General features: G+C 41.4%; 1 protein-coding gene across 10 annotated transcripts in view; it reads right to left on the bottom strand.

Annotated features, from left to right (window-relative positions):
- Positions 1-1602: 1602 nt before the first annotated feature.
- The window catches only part of LDB3 (LIM domain binding 3), a 255403-nt gene continuing 241315 nt past the window's right edge, over positions 1603-15690 (bottom strand). For all 10 annotated transcript variants that reach the window (XM_030569175.1, XM_030569173.1, XM_030569174.1 and 7 more), the window contains 5 exons: positions 10542-10857; positions 8874-9054; positions 5959-6079; positions 4053-4168; positions 1603-2332 (listed from right to left, as the gene is read on the bottom strand). In XM_030569175.1, coding sequence (XP_030425035.1) covers positions 2243-2332; positions 4053-4168; positions 5959-6079; positions 8874-9054; positions 10542-10857 — 824 coding nt within the window. In that variant the 3' untranslated portion in view covers positions 1603-2242. The remainder of the gene's footprint in view (positions 2333-4052; positions 4169-5958; positions 6080-8873; positions 9055-10541; positions 10858-15690) is intronic.

Here is a 15690-nt window from a genome sequence, read left to right as displayed (position 1 = left end):
AGATAAAAGTTCCATTTATTTTGACCCTCCCACCACCAAGTGGATATGCTCTTCATCCTCTAAGAAAATATGGCATGTTTCCTAAAATGGGCACAGAATTTTAGGAGGGAAAAGACAGCCACCAAATGATCCACTGTTATATTTAGACTGTGCAAAAATCCAAGACACACTGGGGTGCAGGTTGCATTAAAATAGGGCCCATACATTACATCATTAGGTAGCTGGAGCCTGAGAAATATTGACTTAACATTGTCAATACTGTATGCTGTCAATCACTATACAATCAGAATGCTCACTCAGAAATAAATAGCTGAAAACTTGAAGAGTGATGGAACTTTCTGTCCTTAAGTATGATCATCTTTCGCTGCTGAGTAGCAATAAATTACTGTCTCACATACAAAACTATCGCTGATATTTAAATTTTAAAATCCAAAGCTAATGTCAATACTATAAATAGTTGCTGCCTTTCACAATAATATATAAGCATTTATAAATACTTGCAAGAACGTGTCATGATTTTAAAATATTAGAACAGGTGATATATTAACTGTGTCTCATGTGTGAGAGCCTATGTACACCTCTACCCTGATATAACACGAATTTGGATATAACACGGTAAAGCAGTGCTCCGGGGGTGGGAGGGCGCTACGCACTCCGGCAGATCAAAGCAAGTCGATATAACGCGGTTTCACCTATAACGCGGTAAGATTTTTTGGCTCGCGAGGACAGCGTTATATCAGGGTAGCGGTGTATCTTCTCACAACAGCCACCACAACCACACTTGGGATGTGTTGCATTTACAGAAAATAATCACGGTAATAAGAGCACGTGCCTGTGATTTGGTGCTGCTCTATGAAGTGTTTTATCAGTTTAATAGGAAGGAAAAAGGATGCCCCTTTTCCAAGGATTTGGGATTGAGTAGAGAACCTTCCCAGGCTGTTTGCCACTCCTAACCTTCCTAACTATGCTAAATGGAGGCTGGATCTGCAGTGTTAAACAAATAGTAACTAGATGTTTTCCATTCACAGGACAAATGGAAAGATGAATCAGCTTTGACTAGAAACACAACCGCCCATTCCATATAAGCAAAAATTAGAGAAAGCCAGTTCCCCTTTTCCACTCTGATTAGAAAAAGAAATAATTCATTGTGCGTGCACAAGGCCACATGCACCGATCAAGGTTTAACTGGGGGTTGGGTGGAAGGACTTAGCGTCACTGAATTTTTATTCTGATTCCCAAACTGTCAGTCACTCATTGTCTTCTTCTTAGCATGGTAGTTCTATTAGGATTCAAGACAAACTTCTTGTTTGGGAAAGCCTATAGCAGCAGTTCTCAACCAGGGGGGTGAGGCCCCCTAGGGGGGCCACGAGCAGGTTTCAGGGGGTCCGCCAAGCAGGGCTGGGATTAGACTCACTGGGTCCCAGGGCAGAAAGCCGAAGCCTCACTGCTCCAAGCCCCGCCACTCGGGGCTGAAGCTGAAGCTAGAGCAACTTAGCTTCATGGGGCCCCCTCTGGTGTTTGGCCCCAGTCAACTGCCCTGCTTGCTACTCCCTAATGCCGGCCCTGGCTTTTATATGCAGAAAAACTGTTGTTGTGGCACAGATGGGCTGTGGAGTTTTTATAGCATGTTGGGTTGGGAAGGCCTCAGAAAAGAAAAGGTTGAGAACCCCTGGCCTATAGGATGTCTTTAGTTCATTCAAAAAATTGATGCTTGGACGTAGCACCATGACATAAAGAATGGAATAATACTTCCTTTTTGGTAAGAAAATCCTGATCTGTTTATCTTATTTTTAAAGCTCTGATTCTATAAAATATTTTACAATTAATATTTTGGCACTTAATATTTTCTTGTAACAAATTTCAAGAATGATTTTCAATTGTTTTTAAACACTAGTGGTGATCTCAGTTCTAAGGCTGGTCTGGGTGTTGTCATTACTTATTTTTACATAAAACATTTTTTTAAATTAATTTTTATCTTTTTAATTTTTGTTCTAACTTTTCCAGTAATATTTGACTCAGATTGACTAATTTGCCATTGAGTGTTCATTCAGCTTTCTGTATGGACCAGGCCAAAAAATGTTCTGCAAATATAAAAGTGATTAAAGTTATACTTCAGAAGTGTCCAATAGCTTCCAAGCCTTCCTACCCTCCCCTCAATGAGAAATGTCATTTGGGGTTATCCTTTTTGCAATTTCTCAGTTAGTTGCCAATTTTCTCACAGTGCCATTAGTGTCCAGGTCTTTTAGACATTGATGGCATGAGCATGTTTCTTGCACAGTGGCTTATCCTTCTTGGAGTAAAATGGCTGACCTTCCAAATTCACATGGCACACCTAAAAGTAAAGATTATGCACAATCAGGAATCACAAAGAGAAATGTATCTATTAGTAACATTTTTATTGCTCCTTAGCTTTTAAGGACTAGATTCCGATACGCTGACTCACAATGAGTGGCACCATACTCCATGAGAGTCCGATAAATTTCACTAGGACCACTTAGGCAATGATCAGTATTAGGAGCTATGGGCTTGCTACACTGGCAATTAACAGTGCTGCAACTTTCTCGCTCAAGGGGGTGAAAAAACACACCACTGAGCGCGGCAAGTTGCAGAGCTTTAAAGCACCAGTGTAAACAGTGCCCCAGTGCCATGCTCCCAGCTCTGGGATCTACACCCCTCATTGAGGTGGTTTTTTTAGAGTGCTGGGAAAGCTCTCTCCCAGCGCTGCACCATGAACACACAAGGCATGTTAAAGCGCTGCCATGGCAGCGCCTTAGCGTTGCCAGTGTAGACTAGAAGTGCTAACTACAGTAATGTACTGCTGCAGCTAGATAGAAAGCAATGCACATTAATAAGACTGGGATGAGCATGTTAGAAATGCAAAGACAGACTGACATGGATTTTTCTGTTTGGCTTTATATGCCAGTAAAACAATTAGGATAAACTGGGCTGGGACAGCTGCGAAAATTACATTAACAGAACAAAGGGATAGTGTCACCTCTACAAACACTTGGGTCTTGCGAACTAAAATAAATAGGTGAGAAACTACTTAAAAATGCAAATGTACCAGAATTGGAAATATTCAGAGAAGGTGTCTTTTATAAGTGATTAAATATGTTTTTATGACAAAAATGATGTTGAATCAAGAGAAAATAGCTACTGGATTGTGCAAGCAATAGTCTGTGTACTAACACAAATGCATGTATCAACTTCAGACATTCCCAATTTTGGAAAAGGAGCATATTATAACACTGAAGTAAATACAGCAGCCAGTAGGTTAATTTAACATTTGACCCAAACAATCAATTCTATACTTCCTAAAGTTCATTAGAGAGGTGTACGGCCCCAAATGAATCAGTGAGGCTGTTACTGATCTTTCTGACCATGTCAATGTACTGTTTATAGCTGATGAGAGACTTGGAATATTACTAATAGTTCTAGGAGAAATGGGTTAGTCGATGAGTGCAGGTGGGACACTCAGGGGTGATAAGTGCTGATTATTACATAGATTTTACCATCGTGTGTGTGTGTGGGGGGGGGTGTAAAACGTATACACATGCACAAGAGCAGACAGAATGATGAATAGTAATTAGTACAGATGTTAGTCAGTGTCATTTTTTCTGAAGTGACTTCTTTCTGTGGGAAAATGCAAATTTCACAACTGTATAAACAGAATAGTTGGTCACTATATTTCACACCATTCAATTTGGTGATAATATCATTGCCTGAGATCTATTTTAAATCCTGATTTACCACTTTGTGCAAATTTAGTTAAAAAGAATACCAAGCACTGCTCTCCAACACAGTTTCTGTAGACTCTTCCAAAAAGCACAAGTGTTTTCTTAGTGTTTCTGAGCATTAGCAGTGTAGATCAAATTTAACTGTTCTGATGGGAGGGGGTAGGGGGGTTAGGAAAAGGAAAACAACCCCCATCTGCAATTAAAACCAATCAACCGCTTCCCACCACCACCACTAAACGAAATTCTTCCAGTATAATGTCACAAGTTCTAATAAGATTATAGAATAATAATGTAGATTTTAATGTAGATACCTACAGCACAAATAAAGCAGGTATCATGCCAAGTGTGTCCAAGGGCTTCAATGAATTTATCTCCTGCTTCAACCGGAAAATCACAGCCATGGCATTTTGTGCTGAACAAAGCAATGTAATCTAAAATAAAACAAAAGCAAACTTAAAACAAACACTGAACACAAGCATATTACACCCAAAAGAACCAGAGATGTGCCTAGTAGCCATTCTTGGGATTATTTTTATTTAGAATTATTTTCTACATCTCACTCAAATTCTCCAAGGATTACATTTTTGAGCACCTACCCTCCCCCCTCTTTCCTTTACTTCTTTAAAGACAGAAATTCAATGCAAAAACCCACTTAATATGGTATTATGGCTGTGAATATAAACACACACAATTCAGGAAATTCAAAGTTATGTTCCCCACAGGATTTGGAAATTAGTCATAGATAGATTGATTTATAATCACACACACTACAGAAAAATCATAAGCACAAAATGAATTTATACAACATACTATATGAGGACCAGGGGGAGATGACATGATGAGCACTGTGTAAACACCACTTAGTTTTCCCTGCCTGCTGTGTATTTATATTCTAAGTTTAATGTTGGACTACTATAATTTTTGCATTAAATAGAAAATATAACAACACTGTATCCTTTGGTTAATATATACTAACTTTGAATACTGATGTCAATCTGGAGCGACTGTATATCAAAAAAGATACAGCAAAAATAGAAAAGGTGCAAGAGAGTCAAAAAATTATTCAGGTTATTGGGGTTGTGGTTGAAAGCTCCCATTTTAAGAGAGTACATGTTGGGGCCCCAATCTAAGCCATTTTATATTTATCCCCCACTTAAATCCAGGACTTAGAAGGTACTCTTTGACCCTTCAGGTTTCTATTTCTCACTACCAGAGAGAGATGAGGCCAGGAATGCAGGACGGAGCAGAGACAGGGCAAGTGGAGAGAAGGAACATTTCACAATTTAGTCTAGCCTGGATCCTGTCTCATAGCTCATTCACCTGGCTAGCTCCATTTACTTATCCACCCATCTGCTGGTCCATCACAACTTGTAAGATGGACACTTGCAAATTCCTGGAATATTGGGCATTCCGGCACTTCTGGGAATAGTGTGGTCCCTCCCCCGCAAGTCGTGTATGCAAGAATAGGTGCCAACTCCATGGGTGCTGGCTCAAACACACACAGAAAAAAAATGCGTGCTCAGCACCCACTGGCCACAGTGGTTCCGGCCCCAGGGCAGATAACCAATCAGCTGTTCGACAGGTCCTCAGGGCTGGCCGCAGGTTAGCAAACAGCTGGCAGGTGGTGCTTGGGGAAGGGCGGAGTAGAGAGGAGGGAGCAGTGTGGGGGAGCCTTGGGGGAAGGGACAGAGCAGGGGCAGGAAGAGGTGGAGCAAGGGTGGGACCTTGGGAAAAGGGGCCAAGTGGGAATGGGGCCTCAGGGTGGAGCATGCACCAGGTAAAATCAAAAGTCAGCGCCTGTGTGTGCAAGGTCATGCCACAAAGAGGGTGCCATTTTGAGGAGCACACCGCCCTGCCCCAGAACACATGAGGTCACACTGATAGAAGTGGAGTGGCGCACTCTCCATTACAATGTTTCTCATCTGATAACAGACAAAACTATGTCCAGTTTTGTCTCAGTACCAGATGGGGGACAAACACAACAAAAGCAGGACTGTCCGGTTTAAAACCCAATAAACAGCCTGCCTAATCACAAGGAGGCAAGAGAAGCTGTGGGAAAACACAGACTAGGAAACACTCAGATAGCTTGATGCCAGAGACGAGCTACCAGACTAGATTGGCTATCGGTCTGATTTTGCTTGGTTCTGCCAGATAACATGAAGGACACTAGTATTGAACAGTATTATCCAGTAAGATACGGTGGCTCTATTGCGTGTAATACCTTTCTCACAGTAGGGCTCCCCATCCTCCATGTGGAAGAGGCTATTCCCAAATGGTTTCTTACAGGCAGCACAGACAAAGCAAGTCGTGTGCCAAGTCTGCCTTAGAGCATGCATCACTTCCTGAAAAACAAAAACAGCAAAATACCACATACACTAAGCCCACATACAGGAAAACATACAAAGCTGGGATACCCTGGGCTTCTCATTTTAAAATCAGCCAATTCTTTTGCCCAATAAAAAACTCAACAACTCAAGAGATTTTTTAAATAAGGAAAAACAAACCTCAGTAGCAATGTTTACTCCTGTGGGAAAGCTCTGCCTCCATTCAGAGCATTGGAAACCTCCTAATATGATTTATTGTCAAAACAAAATCACCAAACATCTAACAAACAACAGCTCAGTTCAGCTAGTTGTCTGCATCAACACAACTCATGGCTCCCTCCTCACTGGGAAACCCTGCACAAAAGAAAGTTTTAATCTCTCTCCTGAGATTTAGCTTTATTAACTTCAGTGGAGCTATACTGATTGACACCACCTGAGGATCTGGGCCAAAGGAGATACCCAACAGACTGCATGGTTTGTGACTAATTTAATGTAGTTGTTCTCAGTCAGGGATACGTGTACCCCTGGGTGTATGCAGAGTTCTTCCAGAGGGTACGTCAGCTCATCTAGATATTTGCCTAGTTTTACAAGAGGTGACACAAATAGCACTAGCAAAGTCAGTACGAACTAAAATTTCATACAGACAATGACTTGTTTATACAGCTCTAGAAACTATACTGGGGTAGGCAACTTATGGCATGCATGCCAAAGGCGGCATGCGAGCTGATTTTCAGTGGCACTCACACTACCTGAGTCCTGGCCACCGGTCCAGCGGGCTCTGCATTTTAATTTAATTTTAAATGAAGCTTCTTAAACATTTTAAAAACCTTATTTACTTTACATACAACAATAGTTTAGTTCTATATAATAGACTTATAGAAAGAGACCTTCTAAAAACATTAAAATGTATTACTGGCACACGAAACCTTAAATTAGAGTGAATAAATGAAGACTTGGCACACCACTTCTGAAAGGCTGCTGACCCCTGTACTATACACTGAAATGTAAGTACAATATTTATATTCTAATTGATTTATTTCAAAATTATATGGTAAAAATGAGAAAGTAAGCAATTTTTCAGTAATAGAGTCCTGTGACACTTCTGTATTTTTATGTTGGATTTTGCAAGCAAGTAGTTTTAAACTGAGGTGAAATTTGGGGGTACCCAAGACAAATCAGACTCCCAAAAGGGATACAGTCATCTGGAAAGCTTTAGAGCCACTGATTTAATGTATCTTATTTCCTGTTTTATGAGGCATCTGATTCTAAGTGAGTTTCTTACAGTTTACTCGTTTTTTAATCTCTGCTGACTGAGGCACAAGGGAATGAAAGTAGTTGGCAGGGTTTTAGTCCATTGCTCCAACTTGCTAGACAGCACAGCCTCATTTATATTTGCCATACATCTCATTACAGAATCACCAGTGAGATTTATTAGCTTCTGTTACTGTTTGCAAAACAATTATAGCTGACAAATCGGCTTGGATCCATTTATGAACCTCTCAGTGCTAAGAAGTAAAAGACAGATTGAGAAATTTTACAAATGTAAACAGAGTCAGCTGGCAGCTTTGCTATGTTACTGAGAGAAATCCACAGAGAAGAGCTGACTTGTTCTTCCATTAATTAGATAAGTATTTCAGTGGCTTTTTTTTAACACTCCTCCAAAAGCACCAGTATGCAAGGCTTGATTAGAGCTACGACTTCAGCTCAAGTGCCTGATGATGCACTTCCTAGCAGGAAGCAATGCACTGACTTCCCCAACACTAAGACAGATGTCAGGAGTGGAGGCAGAGTGGTGATAACTAATATTGTACTCTTTGTTTGCCAATATGGAAGAACTGTGAGAGACACTTAGTCACATCTGTGGCATAGAATCATAGAAGATTAGGGTTGAAAGAGACCTCAGGAGGTCATCTAGTCCAACCAACCACAACTAAATCATCCCAGCCAGGGCTCTGTCAAGCCGGGCCTTAAAAACCTCTAAGGATAGAGATTCCACCACCTCCCTAGGTAATCCATTCCAGTGCTTCACCGCCCTCCTAGTGAAATAGTTTTTCCTAATATCCAACCTAGGCCTCCCTCCTAGGCATCGCTGCATATCTCATCTTCCTTCTCAATTGTGTACACAAATCCATCGCTAAGGTTATCATCATCAGCTGCTGCTCCAACCACCTCATCTACTTGTTAAGATATTTACAGAGTGTTAGTTACCACAGTATCTAGGCATGAAGCCTAGCAGGAGTGTATAAGACAAACAAAAGTGGGCTCTTCTCTTGCCTTTGTGGGGTTCAGATGTCTGTATCTTATTTTAAAAATCTAATTGAGATGATTTCTCTAGAGCAGGAGTCTTGTTATTCACACAGAGATGCACTGATAGCTGTGTGGACCTGAAGTCAGTGGACTTTCTGGATTAAGCCCAATTAAGATTGCATAGCATCAGCCCTCACTTTGCCTAACTTTAGCAAGAGATGCATGAGAGCAATACATTTTCATGTTAGGAGGTCACCAAAGCAAGAGCAGGAAAGAGTGAAAAAAAAACCTAAATACAATTTAAAAAAAGTTATTCATATTACAAACTTCCTCCATATAGGCTGATATGTATAGTACAATAATGTCCAAATCTCCAGCCAGTATAGAAACACAGTTCTGTAAGCCTATATGTGTCTTATTCTGGGATAATTAATAGGCTAGGAAATTACTGTAGAAGAAAGTGGAAGAGTTTAATACTTGATTAGTTGCCTATAATCAAAAGTATTCCATTTCTAATTTCAATGGAGTGAGGATTCAGACGTGAGGCTGTGCTGTTCTGACTTACCCCCATGATCTTGGTGTGGCATCTGGCACAGGTTGGTGCAAAGAACTGTTCATAACAGCGCTCACAGTACACGCTGTTCTGCTCCTCCACAAAGCACACATCCGCTAAAGATGTCTTGCAGTAAGCACAGTTGAACTCCTCTGGGTGCCAGGAACGACCCATGGCTACCAGGAAAGGACCCCTGTGAAACATCATTATTATATTTATATTGCAGAAGCATCTAATGGCACAGATGAACCATACTAATGAGGATGTATTTTAAAATAAGACACTATAACCTGCTGACATGAGGTCTCTTTTCAAGATTTTTTAAAGGAAAATTTCAGGAATTTGTTAATATATTAACCTATAAAAATGATTATAACTGAAATTTCAAAACATCTGTTGGAAATACTGCCATGATTTCCAAATCTCAATAACTGTAAAAGTGTTTGTTAGAACTCCCATGTTGCTGATACTTCCCATCAGCAACTGTAAATTGCTTTTGTAGAGTAGGGCACTGAAAATGCATTATTAAAAAATAAACAAAAACCCCACAAATCATCGAAAGTACTTAAGTGTTAAATATAAAAGAAGCGTGGAGGAATCAAATGGGAAGTTTCCTCATTCTAATGAGTATGACACAGAGTAGAGAATTACCATTTGGAAACATGAAAAAGCAGGAGACTTGCCAGAGTTGGTGAAAGGTGTAATACACATATACCTTACAATAGCTTTGAAAGTCACATGTTTTCATGTGCATTTGAATGAAAGTTGCATTTGCTATGCTATAACAGATTGCCAAAATGGCAACTTGCTGTTTGATTATCCTTTAGTCATACTACAGCCACATTAAAACATGTTGGTGATTTACCGTTAATTGTAATTAGATGTAGTGATTAGACTTTTGTTTGTATTACTGTTGTATTCCTATATGGGAAGATAGGAGAATGATAATCAGTAGCCCCATACCACTAAACCAGTTCCTTTTTAGTGAATGACACTCATTAAAAATCCACAGATTACTTGAAGTCAGGCAGCAATCAACAGGGTAACAATGGGCACCAGTCCAGCAGAGTGAACTGGGAGAGGAGGAAAGAGAAGCATGCACAGAGTGTATGCATTATCTTTCTCCAGACACAAAAGCAGCAATTACATTTGTCTCCAAACTGATATTTCACTCCCTCAACCCAATATAGTTTTACATAGCGTCCTTCCAGTTTTATTTCGAGATACCTTGGGGCCCAGAAATTTGTAAGAAAAAGGCAGTGCCTGTGCTATGAAAGGTGCCCAAAACAATGACCTTGTATAACTTTGTAGTGATAAAAAGTGAACCACACGATGGCAAAGATGAGCTCTGGAAATGTTAAATGAATCAAGCTGGCAACAGACATCCCCTCTGGATTATTTAACTGTGTCTCATGCGCTGAGATTGTATAATAAAATGCAATAATCAGTTGCTCTGTAAAAGCAGCAAAGAGTCCTGTGGCACCGTTAGACTAACAGACGTTTTGGAGCATGAGCTTTCGTGGGTGAATACCCACTTCGTCAGATGCATGTCACAGGTGCCACAGGACTCTTTGCTGCTTTTACAGATCCAGACTAACACGGCTACCCCTCTGATACAGTTGCTCTGTGATACTTTTTCTCCTGCCCCCCATCCCTCTTGTAAGAGTCTCATGATCTTACCGAATTATGCTGTTACAGTGTCCGCAGAGAGGAGTTCGGTTGCTGGCTGGGAAACGCTCAGCCCTTTGAATTGTTCCCCGGGCTACAGCAGGAGTCTGGGAAGAGGCTGGTATTGAATGAGACGAGTAGGCTGAAGATGAGGCAGGAGATGGTGCTGGAGCACCCCGTGGCAGGGTATGTTTGGTAACAGAGGTGGTGATTTTTCCAGGTGCAAATTTCTGGGAAAAGGAGTCATCTGTTACCCAAGGAGGGCGGGATGAAGAATCAGCCTTGCCTGGTGTATAAGAATGCACTGGCACTCGTGCTGGTGCTGGTGCTGTTATAAACATCCAAAAGAAAATCAAAGAATGCTTTAAGATCTTTTCTTTTAAGATTGCAAACAACAACATTTAGCAAAATATACTGCATACCATAAATAAACAGAACACTTAGATTACTCTAATTGTAGTCTGTCTCATTAGAACAGATCAGAGCTGGAGTGAGTTCCAGGAAATCACCACAATCCTTGATTTATATCCAAATAAATCACAGAAACCATTATCTACTGGTTTTCACTGAATTTATTAAGATCACTTACAAGGACATTGCAGTGTTAGTTTTTATTTAGTGGGAGTGCATATATATGGTTGTAATCACTGCCCTCTGACCTGTAGTAACCTAGGTTCAGAAATACAGTGGCAAACTAGATTCAAATGGCCAGATCAAGCAATCCGTCTGCTTTTAGGCACAACTCACCATGGTTTTAATAGTTTCTGCTTAAGTATTAAGTCATGAGATTGCCGAAGAAGTGGATTTTTCCACAGATTCTCACTCTTATTTGTAATTTGTAGAAGTTTTATACATGGGTTAGTGAAGAAAATAGCCTCACTTACAGACCACAGAGGCTGAAAGAGAACAATAAAAACAATGCTGGGAAAACAAATACAGATTGTTTAATTTACAAAAAGTGAAACTGAATGCAGGTTAAATTGAACAAGTGGAACTTTATTAAACCTTGTGCGCTGCTCTGTCCATGTGGCTTCCAGCCTAACTCCAACTGTTCCCTGTTCACCTAGGTCAACCTCAACAAAAGCCCCTTCAGGGAACACAGGCACTCTGACTCCACTTCCATTTATCATGATACTCACATCACATGACCAGCAAGGCAAAATCAACAGCAACAAGAGGAAGAATGTCCCTATGATTAAGGTACTGGACCAGGATTCAGGATCTCAGTTCAGTTCCTGACTCTGCCATGGATTTCCTGTGTGACCATGTGTAAATCATAATCTGTGTCTCAGGTCTGGTCTGTAAAATGGGAAAAATGATACTTTCATTCTCCCACCTTTTGTTTTGGCTATTTAGAATGTAAATTCTTCAAGGTATGGACTGACTGGTATATCTGTTTGTATAGTGCCTAGCACAATGGGGCACTAATCTTGGATGGGGCCTTGATACAAATAATCATCAGAATCTAGAGTCTGTACTCACTGGAAAGCCCTCCCATTATCTTGTTCTCTTTTTAAAACTATAGACCTATGGCTCAGAAATCTAGGTACAACTGAAGATTTCACCCGAGAAACTGCCACTTCTCACAATTACAGTGTAGAAAGGTCAAATATATTCTTTACTTTAGAAAGGAAAAAAGGAATCAAAAAATCTATTGATGTATTCTGGAACAGCCTGAAGGGGAAAAAAAACAAGAGAGTAGGAAAACAAGGGAAGCCAGAGATCAAGAACAAAAATACAGTGCAGACTTCCAGAGTCTTGATAAAAAATACCCTCTTTTCAAGCCTTTTTAAAATAATATTTATTTTAAATGGATTAAATTAGTAACATTTTAATGTATTGTTATCATTGAAGAAATTACAGACTGTATTATGGCTACTTTGAGATGTTTACATACATGCATATTTGTGTTGATACTTGTGGAACTACATGTCATACAGAATTGTGTAAAAGATGTTTTGAATGAGCTGTAGAAGGTAATTATTAATCATCTTATGGCTTGAGGCTAACTAATGAGAGGAAATTATTAAATGTAAGTAAAACAATCCATGTTAGCACCCTGATAACATACCCTGATAACTTTTTCCAAATAGTCCTATTTTGGACTGAACATTTCTTATGCCTGATGTCTGCCCAAAGGCGAATTTTTCTTTTGGGTTGATGTGAGCAAAATTCCCCATCTGTTTGAGATCAGCAACTGTGAAACAGATCACTTCCTGTTTTTTAAGGATTCCAGACATACTAGTTGGCTGCTGCAGAAAAAATAGATGAAGTTTGAAACACAGCATAGGATCCTCTTTGAGGGACAGAGCCTTTGCTTGTTTTTATTTTTTTAAAAGGTGTTGCTTTACCATAGTTTTAACTATAGGAGCATGTTCATGTAAAAAAAATTAGTCTACAGATGCACGCAGAGGGTCCACTCCTTCCTCTCAATAAAGTAAGTAAAAAAATTCATGATGGCTTTAATAGGACCAAGATAGGCCCTGAGGGAGACATTATATGCATCTGTGAATCAGTTAGGTACACTGTGACAAGGTGTACCAATCCTGCACTGGGCCAACAAGGATGGACCAATCACTGTGGGGCCAGGAAGCAATGCCCCCTTTTCCCTGCTGTGCCTGCTCCAGGTGGAAGAGCCAGATAAAAGGACACAACCCTGCTCAGTAGGGGTTGCCTGTGGAGGAAGAAGGATGTGTAACTGCAGAGGTGCCTGTGATGCTCCAGGTGGCAGAGCCCAAGGACATGGACTAAGCTACAGGAGACTCATGGACTGCGGAGACAAGCAGTCACCAGATGAGGAGGTGCCCAGGATGCAACTTGTGGTAGGAAGTCACCCAGGGGATGTAGTAGAAGCCGGTGCCTAAACCCTTTGCATGGAAGTCCCTAGTTTCATAGGGCCCTGGGTTGGCATGTGGTGAAGTGGGAGGGGCTGGGTTCCCTTACCACACCCTACAGACCACTAGGTGTGGCTGCTGTTTGCTTTCTGGCCCAGTCTGGGGACTCAGGGACCACAGCCTGTTTATTTGTTCTGACCTGTCCAGAGGCTACAGACTGATTGCTGTTCTGCTCTACCCAAGGGGTTGATTTCCCAAATGCTACTGTTTGCCCCAGCCAGGAGACTCAGGGGATATAGACTGTTTGTTTGGTCTGCTCTGCCCAGAGGGCCAGAGCTCCAATTGTAACAGCCTGCCCCAGGAGGCTCAGAGGCTATACGCTAAGTGTTTGGCCTGCCCACCTGGGGGCTATAGACTAATTGCTGTTCTATCCCACCCAGATGGCCAGAACTGCAATTGCTACTGCCTTCCCCCAACCAGGAGGCTTGGGGGCCATAGATTATTTGTTTGCCTAGTCCCGTCTGGGGGCTACAGGCTGACCATTGCTCTATCCTATCCAAAGGGCCAGAACTCCAACTGTGGTTGTCTGCCCCAGCTCTGAGACTCAGGGGGCTACTGACTATTTTCTTGGACCTGCCAGGGGTCCGGAACCCACTGTACTGCAATTACCTGATCTAACAGGGAATCTCAACAACTAGGTGTTGGGGTGTACCAACTCTGCATGAGGCCAGTGGGGGCAGCCCATCACATACACAAATTTCAAAAATGTTTTGCTGACTTAAAATACCCATAACTTTTAAACAATGCAACCAATTTCCTACAAACACTGCCTGTTTTGTAGAGCTCATTAAAAACCTCAATCTGAAGCCAAAGTTTGAGGGAAAATTAGTTAGTTCTGATTTTACATTTGGTAAGTGCTAGGATCAACTTAACTCACATGACATGTATTATGGGCACACTGTTAGCAAGTTTGTGTAGGTCAAATTGATTGCCGTTTTAAAAAAATACTAACTGAAGTGTATGTGAATTTTGGAAGGTACTGATTGAACTGACAAGTGCTCCTGAGATAATACATGAATGTTAAAAAAAAAATCACTCAAGAAATTTGACCCAACAAGTCTCATCTTTCTTCGGATCCCTGTTACAGACTAATCACTGCACAGATTTATACCAAACTTGCTACAACAGATAATAGCTTCATATGTAGGGTCAGATGTCAACAAAGTTCCGTTAATTTTGCAGAAGACCTAAGCCATTTTCACCATAACAAAATGATAAATGAAGAATATACAATAGAATAGTCTGGCTCTGTCGGCAACAGCAGGGGTTCTCAACCTTTTTCTTACTGAGTGCCCCTCCTCTCCCCCAGGATGCTATAAAAATTCCATGGCCCACCTGTGCCACAACTGTTTTCTGCATATAAAAGCCAGGGCTGGTGTTAAGGGGTATCAAGGAGGGCAACTGCCTGGGGCCCCACACCAAAAGGAGCAACACAAAGCTAAGTTGCTCAGGCTTTGGCTTCAGCCCCAGGTGACAGGGCTCGGGGCTTCAAGCTGCAGTCCCGCCTGGCGAGACTTCGGCTTTCTGCCCTGGGCCCTAGTGAATCTAATGGCAGCCACGCTTGGCGGACCCCCAGAAACCTGCTTTCAGTCCCACAGGTTGAGAATCACTGAGCTACGGTATTTCCTGTTTTCAGTGCTTCCTGGCTCACCTGTTCCTCAAGTATGACTTTCCCCTGCTTCCGTCAAACCGGAAATGCTGTGTGCTCCCAATAACTTCTCACTCCCCTCTAAAGATGGCTGTGAACTCCACAAACTCCCCTGCTGTTCAGTTTTTCTTCCTTAGCTGGACTCAACACAGACTCCTGACCAGCTAAGGAAGAAAAACTGAACAGCAGGGGAGTTTGTGGAGTTCACAGCCATCTTTAGAGAGGAGTGAGAAGTTATTGGGAGCACACAGCATTTCCGGTTTGACGGAAGCAGGGGAAAGTCATACTTGAGGAACAGAGAAAAGAACATATCCATGTGCTCCCTACTCATGGCCCCCATGCTGCCCCTCCTAGTAATGACCTCTAGGGCAGGGGTTCTCAGATTTCCCTTACTTAGGAATACTAATAGAACAGGGATGTTAGGGGGTGAGGTAGAGAATAGAAATGAAAGAAAGAGTAAGTGGGGTTCTAGCAAAGGGTGAATTGGGTTTCACTAAAACAGCAGTAAAAATGCCGAAGCTGCCGGAGCCTTATCTATGCTGGTGCTCCCAGCAATTACTGGCACAATTTTTTGGTAAATTTCCCCACCACAGATAAAAGGCAAGAGACTTTAGTATTT

The sequence above is a fragment of the Gopherus evgoodei genome, chromosome 7, assembly GCF_007399415.2.
Source record: "Gopherus evgoodei ecotype Sinaloan lineage chromosome 7, rGopEvg1_v1.p, whole genome shotgun sequence".
NCBI classification, from domain to species: domain Eukaryota; kingdom Metazoa; phylum Chordata; order Testudines; family Testudinidae; genus Gopherus; species Gopherus evgoodei.
This window is presented reverse-complemented; position numbering and strand designations above follow the sequence as displayed.